This window comes from Euleptes europaea, chromosome 13 (assembly GCF_029931775.1).
Source record: "Euleptes europaea isolate rEulEur1 chromosome 13, rEulEur1.hap1, whole genome shotgun sequence".
NCBI lineage: Eukaryota > Metazoa > Chordata > Lepidosauria > Squamata > Sphaerodactylidae > Euleptes > Euleptes europaea.
This window is the reverse complement of record NC_079324.1, coordinates 41,987,970-42,010,614: the sequence shown is the minus strand read 5'-3', so window position 1 is coordinate 42,010,614 and position 22,645 is coordinate 41,987,970. Positions and strand designations below refer to the sequence as shown.

Here is a 22,645-nt window from a genome sequence, read left to right as displayed (position 1 = left end):
ATTTTTGCAGTTCCCCTCCCCTTCTCAGTTGATGAGTTAACTACCCTGTTGTCATCATCCAACAATTCTACATGCCCCCTTTGCCTTATATCCCCCCAACGTCTGGATGCCATCTGCCCATTTTCTCTCCTCTCCACCTTTGTCTCCTTCTCAATTCAAGCACACCACTGCTTCTTCAGTTCAGAAGAGCACCCCATGACCTACTCTTCTATGATGTATAGTCCTTCCAAGGAGACATGTTTGCCAGAAATAAGAGCCATCGTAATGAAGGAGGCCTGGTTATCTTGACCATTCCTTTCACTAGCTAGAAGGGGAGGTTGGTATCTGGTTGAAGATTTGTTCCAACATAAAAAGACTGGGTTCAAGAGAGGCAGGGTTAAAATATTTATTTACAGGAATATGAGTATATATATATAAAGGCGCATATGCTATAATCCCCTCTCTTCTCCTTGGCCCATGCTTTCTTTTCAATAGTCCATGCTTTTCTCCCTCCTCAGTTCTGACCATCACTTCATATATACAATCTTCACACTGAAAGCTTATCTCAGTTTTCCATGGCATTTCATAACAACTAGCCACTTTTAGCATTAGCTTTCTAGAGAGAATTCATAGTCAAAACATAGCAGTGTCTTGGTATCATCCAGGAATGAAAATAACTCAAAAGTCACAGTGTTCTTCACAATGCAAGGTCAAAAGCAAAAAAAATCACAAAGGTCACCAGATTGGCATGTATCCATCACACTCCCTCTCAAGCTACAGCCCTTCCACCATTGGCCTCCAAACTCCTAGTACATGCTGCTCATTCACACTCTCAACCTCTTACAATCTGGCTTCTGCCTCAACTGAAAATCACTGACAGCACCTTCACTGTCAAATCAAAAAGTCTCTCTCCACATTCTTGACTTCTCTGCAGCCTTTGCTACAGTGGATCATTCTCCCTTGCTTCTTCACACCTAAGGATTTCTTGTCTCTGTCCTTAGCTGTCCATTAGAGGTTCCTATCTCTAATAATTCATTCAGCTTTTCCAAATGGGGAGCTCTTCCTCTATTTTCCCTTTCTGCCGTGGTGGGCTTCCAGGGATCTTTCCTTGGTCTTCTTCCATTCTCTCTCTCTGCACTGTCCTTGGATGACATCGACAAATCCTGTGACTTTTAGTACCACCTATATGCCAATGACATCAAGCTCTACCTTTCTATAACCAAACTTTTGCCTTCCTTCCATCCAATCCTACCTCTCCAATTGCTCCTCAGATATTTCCACTTAGATGTCACATTGCTGTCTCAAACGCAATATGTCCCAGATTGAACTTCTCATCCTTCCTTCTAAGCCGCCTTCTCCTTGTTTGCTGTCTGTATCCATTGCCGAAGTCATCCTCACCCTGCTAATAGGCACAAAGCCTTGGACTCTTCTCTCTGTTTTGCTGCTCATTATCTGGTCTGTTGCCAGATCATGTTGCTTCTGCCTTTGTAACATTACAAAAAATATGTCCCTTCCTTGATGTTCCTTTGGCAAAAACTTGGGTTTGGGCTCTGATCATCTCTCACCTTGACTATTGTTTTTTTTAGCCACCTTGAGTTTGTGGAGATAAGGTTAGGTATGAATATTTAAAATCAATAAATTGTAAAAGAAATTGTACCTGCCTCTTCTCTGGCCTCACCCCCTTGCCTCTGTCAATGGGCAGAGTTAGTCACATCTATCATCATCATTGTTCTGACAAGTGATAGCCCTTCTTTACAACCCTAGAATGGCGTCCTGTCTCCTCCCAGATCCAGCACAAACTCCTCATAATTACCCTCAAAGCCTTCCACGTCCTTTCCTCCTCTCTTAACTGTCTGCTCTCATATCCTTCACTGGGAGGAAATTTAGGCAATTGGAGAGGGCTTTGACATTTCTCTGCTTTAGCTGTTGGTCTCGTGGTAGGATAATTCACTTGATATCAGATCCCATTCTGTGGGAATCCACCCAGGTCTCATAGAAAGACAGAATGAGCAAGGATATAAAAGGGCCTTAATTAGTGTCCACAGAATTGGCTATGGTGGGATGCTAAATTTATCCTGTTGGGATGTACTCTTCTGACCTCTCGTTCCCTCTCACTGGGGTAGGATGAGCTTGTTGGTTCATCCATCTCTCTCTTCTTCCTTACAGAGTTTGTCAGAATGATGTCCCGCTGAAGATTATTTTGGGGCTGAAAATTAAGCAGCAACTGAGGGTAGAAAAGGGCCTGAATGGAGCATCTAGCCCCAGTGTTCCTATGCAAAGATTGACATGCCAGCTGCACGTCAGCCAGTGCAATACAATGACCTGCCTCTCTGACCCAAAGTGGCCCTGATGCTCCTTCACCCTTCCACACTGTGAAAAGACTTGCAATCTCCTACAACTGGATCCGCTCCTTGGAGAAGCTAGCCATGGGAAAGCTGCACTCCAGGAGCAGTCTCGGAGCATTTGCAACCTGATGAGACCTCCTTCCCTGCTCTAATCTTCCACCAACCGCTGCAAAGCAACAAGAGAAGAGGGTTTTCCCGAAACTGGTGGCTTACAGTGAGGCCATCCGGGATTGGTGCCTGCTATAGACTGTGCTCTGCGCCTGTTTTTCCCTGGTGAACTGAGTCTGTGTGTGCTGCCTCTGTGTGCGTGCGTACAATGTTATTTATGCCTCCTTGGAATGTTTATGTGTCTCCTATGGGTATGTTAATAAGAGAAAAGACAAATATATGTTTTTTGGGGGGATCAGAGAAATATAAATATATCAAACTTTGTACAGGCCTCACACTTCTGTGGAGGGGGGTAGAGGCAGAAGGGATGCTGATAGGTGGATCATTTCAACTCCCCATTTTCTATGGGCCAAAAGGTCATCTGGAGCTGAGGAAGCTGGATACTGTTGGGTCTTATTTCCAAGACAATCTTGAAGTTTGACACACTTGGGGCCAGCAACCACCAGCTTAGCGGTGGCCTGATGGCACAGAGGACTCAACAAGGTATCATCCATTTCTGAATTACTGAAGTCATGGATCTGAACAGGTTTACTCAGAAGCAAGACTGCTGTCAGCTACCTATATATTTGCTTCAATGAGGTAAAAGCTCCCAAGGCCAATTCTGATGAAAATGGCGTGATAAGGAGGCTTCACACACACACACACACACACACATTACAAGACATGGGCCCTATTTAAAGGGGGGGGAAATCTGATCGTTCCATTCTGAGAACTCCCAGAAAGGTGTCTCTTTGAGCCTCATTCCCTACATATGTAAGTGCGCTGAAGTCGCAACCAACTTATGGCAACCCCATCAAGGGGTTTCTAAGGCAAGTAAGAAGCAGGGGTGGTTAGCCTTCCTTGATGGTCTCCCATCCAAGTAATAACCCTGCTTAGCCTCTGATATCTGACCAGATCGGGCAGTACCATGCCACCTTCCCCCCTTTCTTATTCCTTAGTAAACGTATATTAAATTGCAGTATTAAAATCCTCATTTCCCTTAGGAAATTTGCTGATGTAGGCCAAATGGCAGATGCCACTATGACATGGATCTTGGAGTTCCAGGTCCAGAACAGGCCATTCCATTCTATCCTGTTCAGCAGCTCTGGCAGCCACTCTCCCTTTGCTGATTACTCTGCCTCATAGGCTCCCATCTTCCTCACTAGTTGAGATGTTTAAAAGGTCAATTCACACATTACAGAATACACAGGTTACATGTGGGGTCCCCACCCTGTGTAACAGTCAGATGTGAGTTGTGGGTTCTCCTTAATTCATGCATACACATGGAGATGGAAATTCAACATTCCACCCCCATACCATTTCCCTACCCAAGATGGTAATGGGGGTTGCTATTTGGCATTTTGGAGAAACTCACATACTCCAATTAAAATGGCACAGTAGGGAAGCTGAAGTGTGCTGCTTAAAGAGTGAATCAGCCCCTAAGTTTCTGTAGCTCACATCTGGTCTCAGAACCAGTGATCTTTTTATCTACTTTCCTCCAGCTGTCTGGCGTGTAGCCTTTCTTTTCCCTCTACAGCACCAGGCCCTTCAGCACCTGTCATTCCTGAGCAATGTGGACATGGCATGTACATCAAGGCAGGAAGGAAGGGTGACCATAGAAACCAGGCAAAGCTTATTCTATACTCATATGGCACATACCGCTGGTTCACACATTGCTTTCTACGTTTGGGGGCAGAAACACATATCAGGCCCACCACGTGTAGAGACTTATTCCATTTACCAAACACTAACTGGCCAAGCAAGAGATCAGCTCATGGAGTTTTCTGCAAAGTAATTATATGTTGTATAAAATAGTATTTTATTCTGTGTGTCCTGAAACTGCTGTCAGTCAAAGTCCTGCAGGTGACCTCAAGTGGCAGATCTTAGGGCCAGAGAACCCAGAGTAAAGGGCTCCAAGATACTTTTCAGGCATATATAGCCTGAAATTGTAGTCATGCAGGGAGGGGAGAGAGGAGTCCCTCCATGTTCTAAGGCTATCATACACCCACACACACCCTCTGAATATCAGATAGTGAGGACAAGGAGAGGGGGGCTGTTCAGGAAGCTACATTGGACCACTCTCCCACTCCATCTGAATGGGCACCTATCCTGGCAAGAGCCCCAAGATACACCTCCAGTCTGCCCTCTCAACTGCCACTACTTCCAACTGATAAGCTGTCTCTGGTTAATATTAAATCCACTGCATCTGGTACAGAGAACAAAATTGTTCTCTTCTTAGGTTTCTATTCTGAAAATATGGCCACAACTGGAGAAAGAGCAACTAAATTCAACCAAACAGCATAGCAAGTAAATCAGGCTCTTTTGGCTCTTTGGGCTCAAAGTCTGTCCCTGCTTCAAACTCATCAAGCGATATGGTCCAACTCTCTTCAATTTCCAGTATATAACTAGACCTGCTTCTTGCCTTCTGGGGATGCCAGGTGAAATAGAGCCATCAGCAATTGGAGAAGTGGGAGGTTGCAACTGTGTCCCAACTTTCTTCTCTGACATTTTAGATAACATGATCAGGCCTCTCCCAACTCCCCTGATGCACAATGACTCTTCTGGAAAAGGAGGTGGTTTGCCATTGCCTTCCTCGGCTGAACAACCCTGGTATTCCTTGGTCATCTCCCATCCAAACACTAACCAGGGCTGTCCCTGCTTAGCTTCTGTGATCTGATATGATCGGGCTAGCCTGGGCTATAGGGACACCCTGCTTTGGGGGCACTTTGCACAAAAAACAGGCTTTGAACTGACCAAATCACACAGCCACAGACTCTGGAGGTTACAGTTGGCAAACTGCCCCAGCAGCATCTGTGACTGTAAGATTTGATCTGGTCTTTAGCTTATTTGGGGGCGGGGGATAGAACTGTTTACCTGTCATCGTTATTTGGGGATAGAATGGAAAATAAAGAACTAGGAACTGAAAAAGGGGAACTGGGAACCGACTGCAACTTTGCTGGTTGTTCTTGCTGGAGGGGATGCAGTCATGTTTTATAAACATCAAGACAGTCACTCCCACTCCTTTCACTTCCTCCAAAATCCAAAATGACCACAACTGAGCAAGAATCATAATTGCATAGCTTTGCCTGGTGCCCAAGCTTGTATTATGCAAATAGCTGCACAAATTCAGTTGCTCTAAAAAGTGGCAGAAGAGAATTCCCCCTCCTGTCCCAATTGAGTTTTATTATAGATTATTTGGCCCTTGTGAATGCTCTTGTTCTGAATTATTTTACTGAGGTGACGTTTAAATGGCAATGTTCTTTGGGGGCTTTAGAGAACCTGCTGAATAAGTTACTGTCTGGAGAAAGAAACAAAAAAGGGAAAGGATCTCTGAAATTGGAATAAGTCTAAGCTCACAATTGCCCCCTCTTATCCTTGTATTCTTCCTGCCATGCTCTGTCAAAACGGAATAAGCTCCTTGAGAGGGGCCTGTCCCTACTAAATGATGTTACCTTGATGCAACTATAGACATACTAATAAACCAAACACAAAGGCCAAGCAAGAGAATCTTCACTCCCTTCTCAGACTAAGGGCACCAGAGCCAGGTGTGCTTATGGCTCTGAAGGCACAATGCCCTTACTACAAATCTGAGCCAGCATGCTAAGTATTGAATGCCAGCACAAGCAGCAGGATGGAAATGCTCAGATAAATTTTAAAGATTCTAAACAAAGTTGAGAGATATTTCCATAGGGATAAAGGCTGGAGGGGGGCAGATTGCCCAATTCCTAAAAACAGAGATGCCTGAGATGGGGAGTTCTGCCATCTGCTCCTTGCCATTTCCACAGGACAGGCACTTTTTGCATGTTCAGAAGTCAGTGCATATCCATCTGTTTGAAGAAGGAAAAGGATTGCAGATGGAAGTGATGGTGCTAGATCAGTGTGGCTAAAGGCAGGGATATGAGTCACATAAGAGCAAAAGAAAGAAGCAAAGATTTTGTGCAATACATAAATGAGGCACCATGAGTATAAGCAATGTAGGGTCCTACAAGCCCTATGACAAAGTAGCCATAACATTTCATTCTTGTTATCATCATGTATCTACTTTAATTGTTGGCCAGTTTGCTATATGGTTATTTTATTTCACCATCTGTGGCAGGAAACTTTGGAGGGGGAGAGGGGAAATGCCCCCTTTGTTATTCAAGGGTATATACTATTGTCTGAAAAGGGGGGATTAGGTTTTCCTTTCCTTATACAGAGCAGCATTTAAATACCTGACACAATTAGTTTAGTCTGCTTGTGAAAATTAGTGTATGGTATGGCAGCCACCTCTTCTACCTACAGGTGTTTTTTTCTGTCTCGGTTATAGTTTTGCATTACTGGGGAAGGGATCCCAGAAGTTCAGTGCCCTAGTAAGAAGTCCCAATTGCTTCTGTGACTAAGCCAGCCCTCTGGTCCATCTCAGGGGCTTTCCCCTGTTTACTCACAACTCTTTCATACAATCAGAAACAATTGGCCTTGCTGCCAATACCATGGCTTCCTACTCAGGTTCAACTCTCTTGTTTCATAAGGCCCTGCTCCAGACACCTGGAGCCTGGCATAAATGATGGCATGTGTCAAGATAGGATTATAGTACAGGGCTGTGATGGCCCCTGTGCTGCAGAATCTCCTCCCCACAAAAGACTTTTCCATGAAAACTTCTGGCTGAATTTCAAAAGGCTGAACAAGGTCTTCTTCCTAGACGAGTCTAATCCTGAATCTTTGTGTCATCTAGCTATTATAGTTGTGCTCATTTTGTATTTTTTTTAAACTGTAATGATTTGGTCGCTTCTGATTAAGTTTTTTAGTTATTTTGAGGGCCCTTGTGGACAGAAGAGAGGATATGAATTTAACGAAACAAAATTAACTACTGCCAGATACAAACTGCTTGCAGGCTTTTAGCTGCTTGGCTGGTCACATAGGGCTAGTTGTCATCACCTCCAGGCAACAAGGCAGGGAAGCCTTTTTTCTTTTTCGGCTAATTGAGTAAGAACTTTCACCCCTCTTTTGAAGATCTATCCTATGTAGTGAAGAGCATATAAAACCACTGAAAATTAAATTAACACTGCAAAGGTTGAGGCCACAATGTGCCACAAACAAGACTACCATTGAGGCTCCTTTTTGATGGTATTGCCACAGCTGTGGGATTATCTTTTCCCATAAGAGCCAGGTGAGGACTTAGTTGTTTGTGTTGCTTTTGTTTAAGTTGGACTGCTTACTTTATGATTTTTTCTTAACTCTTAAATCTGTATGTAGAGGTATTTTGAGTTAACAACTATTATTTATTGCTACTATGAGCCCATGCAGCAAGTTCACTCAGCACAGCAGTTCCTCATGGTTATCCCAAACCCTGAGAGGCTGTGTTCTATTTCTGCCCATTTTATTTTCATTCCAATCCTACAGAACAGCCTTCCAGAAGAAATTAGTTATGCCCATGTCTCCTGCAATTTCAGAAGGACTTAAGGCAGAACTTTTAAAGTGAGCCTCTGTCGTCTCTTGATGACTTATGAAGCCTGTTGATCTTTAGGGGGAAGGGTTTCTTATGAATGTTATTTATGCTGACAGTTTTAACAGTGTGATATTTTAAACTCTTTGTCATATATGGTTTTATTCCGTTATCCACCTTGGGTCCTTGTTTTTTTGGAGAAAGGGAGGTTTCTGTTTTAAATAAATACATCTACATGTTATTTATCATAATTTAATCTTGTTCTTTATAAACTATTTTGTATGCTTGAAAAAGCAAGGGGGGTTGAAGGCTGCTGGAACTGGGGCTGCCAAGTTAGGGTTGCCAACTCATGTGGGAAATTCCTGGAGATTTGGTGGTGGTGCCTATGGAGGGGGGATTTGGGGAGGGATTTCACCTGGAACCTGTAATACTATAGAGACCACCCTTGGAATCTGCCACTCTCTCCAGAGAAACTAAACTCTGTACCCTGGAGCTTAGTTGTAATTCCGGGAGAACTTCAGGCTCCAGCTGGAGACTTATTTAAAAGGAACCAGGAACATAGTGTGGCGTCCCTACATTTTGTGCAATCGCCAAAGAATTTAAATCCCGTTAAATTTGCCCAAACTCTCCAACTGCTGTTAACAATGGGCGGGTGGGAGAGAAAGGCAGGTTCCTCCCGAGAGGCTGGCAGTAGCTTCACCAAGGCGAATTGGCAAGTATGTGTGGGGAACGTTAAAATAAAACTATTTCACACAGCTCAAATAATGCACTTTCAATCCACTTTGAGTGCACCTTAACGATCGTTTGCAAGTGGATTTTGCCAGTTCACAGTAAAACCCACCTTCAAAGTGGATTGAAAGTGCATGATTTGGGCTGTGTGAAAGTGCCTAAGAACCAATCGCTTATTTTTTTTGGTCTTCTGAGAGTTATGTTATGGCAAAGCGACACAGAAGAACTCTAATGAACTTGCTCTTAAAGGTTGGGCAGCTTGCAAGACAAAAAGTGTACTTCGTGCTGTGAAGGAACGACATTCTGCGTGTGCTCAGAAGCTACGAGGACGAACTCAGCATTAGCGCAGATTTCTTCTTCCCGCTCTCGGGAGCTAGCCCCGCCCCTACTTTGAAGACACCGTCCGTTACCTCGACAACCACCAGACCTCCAACGGCTCAAGAACTAACTTCCGGCCACCACTCTCCCCATAATGCACCGCACACACTAGCTGCGCTGGACTTTTCTGATTGGGCAGTCAGTCATGGGCTCTACCAATACGCATCAGAAAGGTGGGAGGAGGGAAAACCGACGGGGTTAATTTCATTCCATGCGAAGTATCGCAAGGAAGAAAGTAACCTTTGCTCATATATTGCAATAACAATGTGACACCTAGATCAACCACTCCAGATAGAAGATAGGGTAAAAGCCGAATTATTCCCCCCTCCATCATAAATGGATGACATCACCTCAAAAGGTGGAATATGCCATCCGCTCTAATGTGAAGAGAAAGGCGGGAAGTGTGCGCTGAGTTGTGTGTGTGGGGGGACTTTAAAAAAAAAACCCTCCTTGTTCAAATGGTCCTTCCCACTTCCTTAGAGCTCGCCGGCCGCGCCATCCTCCCTCAGACAGTTCGCTTGCACTTTGCGTTCTCAACGCAACTTGTTCCTTTGCCGTGCGTGTCTGTGGGCCGGCGGCCGTGCCTATACGCAAATAGAGGAACTCCGGCAGCCAACGGGGTGGCGAGGCCGCGCGGCGTGGCGCGGTGATTGGCTGACGCCGTGGGCAGCCGGCACAGCCAGTGGGTTCGGCTGCCCACTTGCTGCGGTTGAGACCACGGAGGTGTCGGTGTGAGGCGGGCGGCATGTGCGGAAGGGGCGGCGGGGCGGGACCGCTGCCGCGCTGAGGGGCGAGGAAAGAGCCGGAGATGGTGGCGGCCACGGTGGCGGCCGGGGCCGGTGGGCCGCCGCTTCTGGCCGCCCTCCTCCTCCTCCCGCTGCTGTTGCCGCCGCCTCCTCACGCCGCAGAAGGGGCCGGCCTGGCGGAGAAGGTGATCTGGGCCGTGAACGCGGGTGGCGAGGCCCATCTAGATGTCCACGGCATTCACTTCCGCAAGGACCCGCTCGAGGGTCGGGTGGGACGAGGTGAGCTCTCAGGCAGGCCGTTGCTTGGACCCTCTGTCCACCACCTCGCGTGGTTAGCTCGTGGGACTCCGTGCCACGAGAAGAGGGGGTGGCCCACCGCTTGGGTGACTTTAAATGTCAGCGGATTTATGGGGGAGAATTAGGTTTGTTTCCAGTGGTGTGTGTGTGTAAAGTGCCCTCAAGTCGCAGCCGACTTATGACGACCCTTTTGGGGGGTTTTCATAGCAAGAGACTAACAGAGGTAGTTTGCCAGTGCCTTCCTTTGCACATCAACCCTGGACTTCCTTGGTGGTCTCCCATCCAAATACTAACCAGGGCTGACCCTGCTTAGCTTACGAGATCTAACGAGATCAGGCTAGCCTGGGCCATCCACGTCAGGGCATTTCCAGTGGTAGCTGACAGGAATTTTTGTTTGCAGGTGCTGGGGAGGTGTGTTTGTGAAGTAGGCATTCATTGGAAGCATAGATTTATACAACATGGTTGAAGACTGAGGAAGAGGGGTAGTTACTAAACATTAGAACACTTGGTCACCCAATGAAATGTGTTGGCAGCAGCCCCTAAACAGAGGGAAAAAAGAGTACTTAAGTGTATAACATAAAGTTAACTTGCTGAACTCACTGCTGCCAGATATGGGGATGACCTCATCTTAGATGGTTGCTAAAATGATCAAACAAATGAATGGATGAAGATGCATTGATGAAGGCCATGCTAGCTAAATGGAAGTTCCAGGTGTAGAGGCAAGATGTTTTGTTTGCTTTGTTTAAATTCTGTAGCCCTAATAGCCATTGAATGTCTTATGCTGCAAGATTGAATTGTTTTCTGTCTTTTGTATTCTGCTTTGGATCTCAGTGAGAAAGGCAGGCTGAAAATAAAATAAATAAATGTCTCTGAATATCAGCTTCTGCATGCAAATCAGAGGATGCCCTATATGTGAGCTTTCTGGAGGCATCTGGCAAGCTATTTTTGACAACAGAAAGTTAAAATAGGTCAGGCGGTCTTTTGGTCTATCAGTAGAGTGGTAGTTAGATTCTTGACACACAGCCACCACCACCAGTTCGGTCTCTTCTCAGGCATCCACTTAAATTCTTTCTAGTGCAGCAGGAACAAAGGCATGCTTTCTTTTTTATTCCAGTCTTCTTCCTGTCAGATGCCATGTGCTTGGTGCATGTATTAGAAGCAGCCATTGGGCAATGCCTGCCTTGCTCATAATGAAGTTTTGGCTAAAAATAGTTTCACAATCTGTGATAGCATAGTGTTATAATGTGTGTGTGTAAAGTGCCTTCAAGTCGCAGCCGACTTATGGCGACCCCTTTTGGGGCTTTCATGGCAAGAGACTAACAGAGGTGGTTTGCCAGTGCCTTCCTCTGCACAGCAACCCTGGTATTCCTTGGTGGTCTCCCATCCAAATACTAACCAAGGCTGACCCTGCTTAGCTTCTGAGATCTGACGAGATCAGGCTAGCCTGGGCCATCCAGGTCAGGGCAGTGTTATAATAATTAACAATAATATCTGAGGAGAAAATAAAAGGACTGCACCAGTCACTAAGAGATAAAAAATAAGGTCAAGACCAGTGTTGCAAGTAAAGTTAAAAAAAAATATTACTCAGCTAAAAATTCCCTGTGTGTTTTGCTAATAGGCTACTACTCTTGTTGAAAGAACGCTGAAAGACTAATAGATTCCTCTGAAGAAGCCTATTGGCAAAAGGTATAGGGAATTTTTAGCTAATAATATATATATATTTCTTACACCATTGGCCTTGGCCTTATTTTTATTGAATGGTAATACCTATACATCTTTGAATGAAAAGACAGTAAATACATCAAGTAAAAGAAAATTATTTTAGTATGAAACTAGCCTGATCTCGTCGGATCTCAGCTGCCAAGCAGCGTCAGCCCTGGTTAGTATTTGGATGGGAGACCATCCAGAAAGTCCAGGTAATGGCAAACCTCGCCAGCATGGTGTGGTGATTAGGAGCAGCGGACTCTGTTCTTTAGAACCGGGTTTGTTTCTCCACTTCTACACATGAAGCCTGCTGGGTGACCTTGAGCTAGTCACAGTTCTCTCCATACTCTCAGCCCCACCTATCTCACAAGGTGTCTGTTGTGGGGAGGGGAAGTGAAGGTGATTGTAAGCCACGTTGGGACTCCTTAAAGGTAGAGAAAAGTGGGGTATAAAAACTAACACTTCTTCTGAATGTCTCTTGCCTTGAAAACCCCATGGGGTCACCATAAGTCAGGTGTGACTTGCGCAAAAAAAAAAAAAATGATGCTCTTAGAAAATCCCTCCAGTCCCATGTTCCCGTTTTCGCAAAATTAGGGCATATGTTAACTAGAAATGCTGTCACCATCCCTTTTATGTCATTGCACCATGACTTCTGATTCTCATTGCTGTACAAATGGACATTTTAGCACCAGTACATTCTTCCCTTGGCCAATAGGAAGGTGATTAAAATGTATTCATTCATAGCCTTATTTATTGGCATTAAACTGTATTAAGGCTATCACATCTGGCCTGTTACCTGTCACCCTTTACTTTTTTCCTTGTTCTACTTTCCCTTCGTATTCATCCTGGAATGTTTTGTGCTTTCTTATTCCCTGCTCCACTGTTTCCAGCATGTTGATTTCCACAGCACTTGCCCCATGTGCTATGTTTGCAGTTCTTGCTACTGTTGGACTTTTTCTCTGGAGTCCCAAGAACTATTATAAATGGACATCAGTAAATGTAAGGACTTGAAATTTGGGCATGCGGTCTGTCCCCATTTGGTTGGTACACAATACAGAGTTGGGGTGATGTGCATGCATCCCCTTTGTAACTTACTAGCAGACATTCTGTCAGAGGTTTTTGACATTCTGGTTTATAGGATAATGGAGGGTGTTGTTTTCTTTCAATTCAATGTTTTTCTTGGGAGCTTTCTTTGCTCAGGATCTGACTGAACCTGCTGAGTCTTAGCCAGTCTTTACAAAGTGCCTCAAATACTATTCTTTCTCCTTTCAGTTTTCTACCCTTATTACATTGCTGACTCTGGGGGATGGGGGATATGTTTAGCATTACTCAGTTGATTGCCTTGAAATAAACCCCTTAGTTTCACTGTCTTTGGCTCCAGCTATTTGTTGTTCCCAATGTGCTAATTTAACCAAAGTGCCTGTACAGGTTGCTTTCTTTCTTGTCTGAAGTTCTCCCCAATTCTCTCATCCACATATTTTAGTTGGCTGTGGGCTTCCGGGTCTGCTAACTGTCAGAGAGCTATCTATGCCTGACGTAGGTGTAAGCAGCAGAAACGGCAGTGCCACCACAAATAGTGCCTGTCAGTAAGGAGTTAAAATTCTCCAACAACTTGTAGCCATGGCTTTTAAGTCAAAAAGGCTTTTGCTGAAAAGCTGTATTCTTCTGTTCTTGTGATCGTGTTGCAGAAGCTCTTTACCTTCCCATATCAAGGTTTGATGATGTTGCATCAGAGAGAGTGAAATGTAGTAGCAAACAAACTGAGCAGCGAACTAGGAAAGTGTGTTTGAATCTCACCTCTGCTGTGAACTTCCCAAGTGGCTTTGGGCAAGCCACACACTCACTTTCAGACTCCCCCCACCCATTTCTCCTGTATGTAGATATTACTGCCCCATATTTTAGGACTGTTGTAAAGTTTGCTTTACAATATGTTGCTGTTGTAAAATGTGTTGCTGTTGTAAAGTTTACTGTTGTAAAGATTGCCGTAATAATATATGTACAATGTTAACATTTATATAACAGCGTAAAAGGAAATCCATATTTCTTATCCAGAATCTTGCTAATTTATGCAGATGTTTCCTAACTTATATGAATTTTCTTGAAATGTTGAAGCCGTGGTAGGGAAATGGTTTTCCACACATCTTTTTTTTTTTTTCCTGGAGAGGGGCAGAAGTTATGGGGACCATTGCACTATTAATATCTACTTTCTGATCAACCCTGAAATTATTCTACTACTTTAGAACTGTTAAGGTGCATCATTGGCATATACAATTGTACTATGCGGCATATTTATGAGATTTGAAGTATAGATGCCTTAGTTTTGTTACAACAAAATTGCACATATACTAGATCGAGAGCATAGGGCACAGAAACTTGGCAGCTCTACCTAAGCACACAGATGTTCAGTTTCTGTTATTTGAGGGTTTATTGCTGTCTAGTACCAGGTTTTTGCCATCTTTCCCCTTCTGACTTTTATCCTCTGGCAAGGCAGGGCAATAAACTGCTTGTTTTCCTGTAGCTTAGTGCCTGTATCACAGTCCATTGAGGAGAGGTGAAATAGTAGACAGTGGGGGAGGGGGAAGAAGTCAAGAAGACAACAGATCCAGGGTACCGGCTTCTAATTTCATGGAAATCCTAGATCAAAGTCATCAGAGGAAGGCAAGCAGCAATCCACAAATGAAGACATCCCTGCATACTCATCTCATGAAGGTTCAGAAAATGTTATCTTGGATTTTGAGAGTTATATACAGCATATGAAGGAGTTACCATTATCTAATGTGATAGATCATCCTACCTAAAAATGTTCATACTTTGAACTTTTAGAAAGCATTTTGATTAAACCTTGGAGCGGTGGAGTCTGATCTGGAGAACTGGGTTTGATTCCCCACTCCTCCACATGAGCGGCGGAGGCTAATCTGGTGAACTGGATTTGTTTTCCCACTCCTACACAGGAAGCCAGCTGGGTGACCTTGGGCAAGTCACAGCTCTCTCAGCCTCACTCACCTCACAGGGTGTCTGTTGTGGGGAAGGGAAGGTGATTGTAAGCCAGTTTGAGTCTCCCTTATGTGGTAGAGAAAGTCAGCATGTAAAAACCAACTCTTCTTCTTAAGCATGCCACTTAAAAAGTTTCATGGGAATTTTTAAATTGTTCCTCAAAACTTCTGGTGGAAAAAATTGAGGGGAGTCTGGGGAGGGGGGTTTCCCCCCGGGCTTTCATCTCTCTAGTGATAATCTTCCTTTACATCTTCAAATTTTCCTGTGCAACCACGAGGGCTAGAAACTTGCTGTCACTTTTTATCAAAAGCCAGGATTCTTAGGAAATCAAATGTTGACTGCACAAATTTCGGTACATTAATCTGCATATAATAGTGTGGTAGTAAGGCTGACTTTGTGTTACTAATGTGACTGTGCTTTCTTCATGTTAAGAGTTTCCAGGAATGCATTTGGAGATACTGCCTGTCACTTCAAGAGCCTGAAGGCACAGTGTTCAGTAAAAGTGCATTCCACTCCAATGCTCCATTGGTCCCTTTTCCCAATCTTCACCAAGGACTGTCCTTTCTTGACAGTTCTCCTAAATGTTTTAACAGCCGAATAACAAATAATGCATCAGGTAAAGCTTTTCCTGGCAGACAGAATTTCTGCTTATCACACAGCTCTTAAAGCCACAGGAGTACTGCTAGAAGAAATGTTGGTAGTAATAGGACCAAGATCCTCAGGGAGGCTTGTCTAGGTTGATTTCAGCTTGCAAAATCTGGGCCTTACCAGGAATTAAAGGGTGTTTTGTGCAGGCTAGAATACTCCTAGCTTACTGCTGCATGCTTCAGGTTCTATAAGATGGTAATTGAAGAAGGAAAAGCTTTTCCTCTCTCCTAGTAGTGAAATAAAAGTCTTGAAAGGTGACTCTGGAGAAACAGGCTTGGACAGCATGCAATTGTATGTCCTTGTGTACTTTTCATTGGGAACAAACTTGTGCTCAATCTACTCTAGCTTTATGGAGAAAAGACCCAGACTCTAGATGTTGACCTTCCTGTGCCAGCCAAGAATTCTATTTTTGTGTTCAGAACAGGGGTGTGTTCTGAATTTCCCAGAACCAGAATTTGAATTACAAGCCTGGCAACTGTTTGATATCCTGATATTATTTTCTCCTGTATCCACTTTTTCAGATGAATAATAAACGTAAACATTGTTCTGTACTAATAGTTCTCTGTGGGATAAGCCAAAGCCTTGCCTTTTGTCCTCATGGCTAGAGCTACATGTTCTTAGTGACCCATGCTGGACTTTCTCCGAGGTGCTGGTTGGTTGAGCATCTTCTGTTGAAGGAGGAAGCAGCCACCTGCAAGGTTTGAATCTGATTCCGTCTTTTCCTTGGAGAGTCACTTCCCATTAGCTGTGCCGCAGAAGGTTTGAGTTTTCCATTCACATCTGGGATGTGTTTGGGGCTGGGAAGATGGTTGTGTGTAGTCATCACTTATTCAGCTTCAAACTGGTTGTCCCTAGGCCTTGGCAATAACATTTATTTCATTTTTCCTTGCAACAACTTTATGAGGGTTCAAGTTGCATTTCCATTTCACAGACATGATCCACGCACGGCTGCTCAGGGAAGGTGATTGCTGTGTGGCTCCTGAACCTGGATTTAAATTAAAGTGCTAACTAGGTAGATCTCACTTGTTACTCATTTCTGTAGTTACTAGCAAGTTTCATGCAGAGATGTGAAGGCCTGGAAAAATGTGGAAGAAGAGTTGGTTTTTATATGCCGACTTCCTCTACCACTTAAGGGAGACTCAAACTGGCTTACAATCACCTTCCCTTCCCCACAACAGACACCCTGTTAGGTAGGTGGGGCTGAGAGAGCTCTAAGATCTGTGACTTGCCCAGGGTCACCCATCTGGCTTCATGTGTAGGAGTGGGGAAACAAATCCAGTTCACCAGATTAGCTTCCCCCGCTCATGTGGGGGAAATTGGAATCAAACCCGGTTCTCAGATCAAACTCCACTGCTAGATTGTAAATGAACTGGATACAACTTGTGGTGTCTGCATCCGTTTGAGTGCATCTGCCCCATTAAAGGGGTTGCACGGGTTTTTTGCCTGGGTCTCCATTCCTTGTGACTACTCTGTGACCATAAATTCTGTTTCTCTGCAGTTTTCTCTCTCCTTGTAATTGTAGATGTAAATTGGGCTATGCTGTCTTGCTAACCTGTAAACTGGCAGGAGCGCAGATCTCTCTCAGCATTCAGGAGATTAATTGGGTTGTTCTTTATCTGCTGCATTCTGCCAGTGATCCCACACCTATCCCCCCATCTTTGCATTTTTAGCCTTAAGTAACAAGAATATGTGGGGAGGGGCAGGGAGCTCTGGTGTGCAGCCTTACTGCGCTCACATCTGTGTGCACCAAGAGGGCTAGGACTGGTTTTAATTTCCTCTTGTTCATTTATGTGGGTTCTCTTTGGGAGTTTTGTGCTTGGCTTACTGTTGAAGTATTCCTTTTCCGTTTGATTTCCATTAATAGCTGTTTTGCCCATAGGCTATAGTTATCCATGGCATCTCACGTCAGTTTCTCCCTTCTAGAAAGCCGTATTCCAGGATTCTCCAACTTTTGGGAGCTAAGGCACACTACTTCTAAGTTATAATTCAGGCATGCTGTGCTCTTTCTCCCGTAGGCTTGGAATATGAAAGAGTAAGAGCTGTGTACCCTCACTCATCTGTTTCTGCTCCTAGTGGAAGGAGTCCAGGTCAGAGCAGTGACTCATGCAGAAATACAGTAGACAGCCACTTCCGTTGGAGATTGGCTTTGGACTCCTAGGCCTTGAGTTATTTAGTTTCTTGAAATTTACAAGGACTTTTTTGTAAGAATAACAAAGCTGCTGGTTGGCAACAGTAATGCCAGGTACAGGCATTAAATCATAACATTTATAAACCATGGGAAGTCTCTGATTAGGACAGTCTCCTCCCTTAGTACAGACAGACAACCTTTATTTGGTATAGAACCAGCAAAGTTACAAAAAGTCCCTTTAGGACTTTAATCATTTTTGTAAGAGGGAGTCATAGAATTGTTGGGGAGGACAGGTGATTGGGTAGTTGTATGAGTGGCATGGTGGTCTCTGGGTCACCAGGTTCACCGGGTTAAGGTGCTGCTAGAGTTTAATGTGTTTTCTTTCTTTTTTAATACAGCCTCCGACTATGGCATGAAGCTTCCGATCTTGCGATCCAATCCAGAGGATCAGATTCTATACCAGACAGAACGCTATAATGAGGAAACTTTTGGATATGAGGTTCCCATCAAGGAGGAGGGTGATTATGTGCTCGTGTTGAAGTTTGCTGAAGTCTATTTTGCACAGTCCCAGCAGAAGGTAAGTAGGCTTGCTCTCCCCATGGGACTCTGTTGGCCATATCTTGGCATGCTCTCACCAAAACCTGAGTTATGAAATTCAGAAGGCAGAATCTCTTTTAGGTTAGTCTGTCTTGGTGGGACAGCAGACAGGTTTTTTGTTACTCAGAATTTTTCAACAAGCATCACAAAAAGATGTCTGCTTCCATTCCTCTTGAGTAGCTTGTGTAATGGCTATCACATTTTTATCCTGTCCTTTCCCCTGGGAGCTGACAGAGGCATACATGGCTCTCCCCTCCTCTGTTTTATCCTCGCAACAACCCTGAGAGTTAGGCTGGGCTGAGAGCAAGTGACTGGCCCAAGGAAACTCTGGCCAGTCACCAGTGAAAGTCTGAGCAGGAATTTGAACCAGGTCTCCTCGGTCCTAGTCCAGCACTCTAACCCCTACACTAACTTGAAAACCTGAATACTACTAAATCAGCAAAAGTTGACAGGTTAGTTGTTTTGCTGGTTTCTCCCTTTCTGCCTTTGGACGTTAAAAAGACAAGCAGTCCTTGAAGAGGAAGGAAGATAAAGAGCACAGAGGCAGGCAATTGCATGTCCATTTGTCAGCAGGAAGGGGAGAATGATGCAGGATGAAATGGGATGGGAACAATTAGAAAGGCTTAATAAGAACTATGGTTTGGTTGGGATGCCAGCCACCTCATGGTATTCCAATGTCAGAGGGTGAGTAAGCATCTCCAAATTAATTTTATTTCATCATTTTATATAAGCCACACTGGAGAGCTTTATAGGTCAAAAGGAGAGTTAGAAATAAACAAATAAGCCAGTTATCTGTTGCTGGTTATTCCATCCATAGTGCTGTCAGTTGACAATCGGTTCTCTGTAACAACAACAAGCCTAATTCCTCTCTTCTCTGATTGTTTTTTCTCCATTCAAAAGGTTTTTGATGTGCGTGTGAATGGGCATGTGGTAGTGAAGGACCTGGACATCTTCGACAGAGTTGGGCATAGCACAGCCCATGATGAGGTTATTCCTATCAGCATCAAGAAAGGGAAGCTGAGTGTTCAGGGAGAAGTTTCTACATTCACAGGGAAGCTCAACATAGAGTTTGTCAAGGTAACAGACTCTGGCTTGAAGATTGTCCTTTTTTACCTATCTAATGCAGAATTGTTGGGAGGGTTTTGTTTGTTTTTCACATATGTCTATATACCATATGTTTAGTAGATATTTCTGAGGCAGTTTATGAGGTATGCGAGGTACAGATAGACCAGGCTTGCTCATTACTTACTATTACTAAGTCCACACCACTGCATTGTGCAGGGTAGTCTAAAAAGAGAAACCAGAATGAAGCTTATGCAGGAGCAGGCTTGATTCTCAATTGTGGGGAGGGAAACTGAAATCAACACAGAGGCTGGAAACAAATTTAGCCCTCATTAATATCCCTGAAAGGTAAGGAAGTAAATGGCTTTCATTCGTTTCTAGGGGGGATCCTGCACTTGGGGGCACTGTTGATAGGGACAGTATAACTTATGGTCCACTGCAGATACTGGATGTTGCATCCTTTGACACAAATCCTGCATCAAGGGTACAATATATTGCACGCTGTGCTTCCAAGTATAACACAACCCTACCCTCTCTGCATATGCTTGCCTGTATTCATGATGGCTGTTATGCTACTCATCGCTAATCTTCCTTTCTTGCCAATCCTGTGACTTCTGGTTTTGGAAGATCAGAGTTCATCTTTCTAACAGAGTAATATTGAAATTGTTCAATGTGAATCCTAATGAAAATCCATTAAAGCAATTTCCCTGCTTTTCCATGATTCATAGTAGAGCTTGAGCCTTCCTTTCCACCATCTGAAATAGTATTACAATCTTATCAAACAGCGATGTTCTGAAATTTGGGAGGTACTTGCACTTCTTGCATGTAAATGTTTCAGGTTTGGTTCTATTTCCATTATGATAAATCAAAGCCAGTGTCAGTATTTGTTGAACAGCTCCTGGACTGTAATAATCCCACTGCTGATCCCTGGCACAGCCATAGCTATTGCCCCTTGCCTTCCCTCTCAGCGTTGGCTGAGGTCAGATCTCCTGAAGAGGTTTAACCCTTCTGTGTTGGTACATACGTTGTGACTGGTGGCAGTGGATGGCTCTAGTTCCTTCCCCTTAAGCTTGCTAGAGGATGTCACTGTTTGCCCATCTGTGCGAGCAGTGTTGGTGGCTAGGGCAGCTTTCACTACTGAGAGGCAGGCAGGCAAGCAGGTGGCAGGACCTTAATGCTCCTTTGCCTGAGTGGGTGAGTTGCTATCAACTATCTGCAAGCCCGTCTCACTTCAAGCACTGGAGAGATTGCCCTCCACCTGGAAGTAGCCTCTCTTCCCTGCCTCAGCAAATGATGCTGCCACTTCCTTCTCCGGCTGCTTTCTTATGTAGCAGAGGGAAAAGGTAAGGTTGCTTGCTTGACTTCCTGAGCTGAGCAAACAGTGTTGACTGCCAGGAGCAATTGCTTCCATTGATTAAAGGGGCAGGGGGAAAGGAGGTGGGCAGCTGCTTCTGTTCCATCACCATGGGCCTGCTTAGGTAATGGTTGGTAACCAGAGCTGCCACTGCCTGCCCTTTTTCCTGTAAGAAGGGAGGAGCTGCCTCTTGTGCTAGTGAGCTAATAAGTGGTAGAGGAGAGAGGCCTGCTGCTTGCATCTTGCCAAGGGCCTTGTCCAAACCTGAACTTTGCCCCACAGAAAAGTGAGAACCTCTGAAAGGTTAGGTCTTCACATAAAACGAAGACCTTTTGACAGACTATGCATACAATGGAGAACTGATACACAGTTTTGCTTTGCCTTTAGCCAGGTTACATTGAATTGCAGGAAGGGGCTAGGCAGTTGCATTTCCTCTTGATTTAATTGCGCTTGTGCAAGTTTACTTGTACCACGTACAAGGGGATATAACAGGCGATCTGTGTAAGCTGATGTTTAGTAATAAAGCTAATCTCTGCTTTCTATTTCTCCAGGGGTACTATGATAATCCAAAAGTCTGTGCACTGTACGTCCTCCGGGGAACAGTAGATGGTGAGTTCCCTTTAATGGCTCTGATTTTAGCCTTTCTCCAGGTCCCCAGCTACCCTGAGTGTCATCACAAACAGCTATAAGGGAGAACTCGAAAGGTTGGTCATTAAGGAGAGTGTCCCTGTCTTAGGCCCCACTCCCTCCTGTGCCCCATTCAGCGTCCTGAATGCACAGGCAATCCAAGGACAGTCCTGCATCATGTCAAGCTTGTCGACAAGTCCTCCCCATTACTTCTTGCATCTGTTATTTCCAGTTAATTGCATTGTTGGGCAACTGATGATCACAGGATTCTATTAGCCCTACTAACTTTGCCCTTTAAGTTGGTCCTTATTCTCCCCCTCCCCCAAGCAACTGGTCATTACAGGACCCTGCTGTTCTGTCTCCTGTATTCTTTTTCTTGCCTGATAAGTACAGAAGCCACAGGCTGGTTTTGTTTGTTCGGGTTGCCCTTCTTGTATTAGCTCCTCTGAAATTGCAAGACTGGTCCTGCACAACAATCTTTGGCTTCTTTATGTGCACATCTGCACACATATACCCCCATTTCATATTTTGTGACAATGAAGCTAAAACCTTTGCACTTAAGGCAAATGGTATAGTGTGTGTTGGTTTGGCATTCATCAGTTTGATTACAGCTGCAAGAATCAAGTTTTATAGTTGAGTATGAAAGCTCTTCATTAGCAGACATAGTTTGGGGTCTGCGTAGACATTATACAGAGGCAAAACTGGGTGTGCCATCACGTTTGCTCAACAGGGTGTTGCTGTTTGTCCAGACTCCCTCATGAATGTACCTGTATGGTATACATGTTTACAAATGTGATATTGTTTCTCCCTAGCATGAAGAACTGCTTCTGCTTGGATATGTGTGGTACAGATCCTGGCATTTCTTTTCGTCCACAGATGTTCCAAAGCTGCAGCCCCACCCGGGCTTGGAGAAAAAAGAGGAGGAGGAAGATGAAGAGGAGTATGAGGAAGGCTCCATCACTAAAAAGCAGACCAATAAGAACCGGGTCCAGTCAGGCCCCCGCACACCAAACCCCTATGCCTCGGACAACAGCAGCCTCATGTTCCCTATCTTAGTGGCCTTTGGTGTCTTCATTCCTACCCTCTTCTGCCTGTGCAGATTGTGAGAGACAAAACAGCAAGGCTGGAAGGGAAAGAGCCAAACCAGACACAGCAGGTGTTTTGGTTTCTCCACGTTTCTCATAATTTAAGGAAAATAAAGGGTTGTTAAGGAGTACCAGGTACTCATCCAGGGTGAGTTTGTATCACAGTCTTTGAGGAAGGTGTCCATCTTCCCTCTCTCCCTCAGCAGCAAGGCTCTGGATTCTGCGCAGCTGTACCACAAGAAGCCACCTTTCTTGTCCAGAGAATCTTGATGCAAAGACTGGATACTTCTGGTTAAAACATGTTGCTGAACTTCAGCCCCTCCACACTGAGGAAAGGAAGAAGAAGTCAAAAAGAGGGGAAATACTAACTAGGGAAGGCAGAGGTTCTAATGCTGGCTTTTAA

The 22,645-nt window shown here is 44.5% G+C and overlaps 2 protein-coding genes across 3 annotated transcripts in view; both read left to right on the top strand.

The window, feature by feature from the left end:
- Positions 1-2,702, top strand: part of CABP1 (calcium binding protein 1) — a 39,364-nt gene extending 36,662 nt beyond the window's left edge. For both annotated transcript variants that reach the window (XM_056859650.1, XM_056859649.1), the window contains exon 8: positions 2,146-2,702. In XM_056859650.1, the coding sequence (XP_056715628.1) occupies positions 2,146-2,171 (26 nt within the window). In that variant the 3' untranslated portion in view covers positions 2,172-2,702. The remainder of the gene's footprint in view (positions 1-2,145) is intronic.
- Positions 2,703-9,691: 6,989 nt separating this feature from the next.
- On the top strand, positions 9,692-22,372 carry MLEC (malectin). The gene is made up of 5 exons (XM_056859465.1): positions 9,692-10,025; positions 17,916-18,094; positions 19,015-19,191; positions 21,082-21,139; positions 22,034-22,372. Exons 1-5 carry the CDS (start codon positions 9,809-9,811, stop codon positions 22,261-22,263), a joined length of 861 nt encoding a protein of 286 aa, XP_056715443.1. The 5' UTR covers positions 9,692-9,808; the 3' UTR covers positions 22,264-22,372.
- The last annotated feature ends 273 nt before the right edge of the window (positions 22,373-22,645 follow it).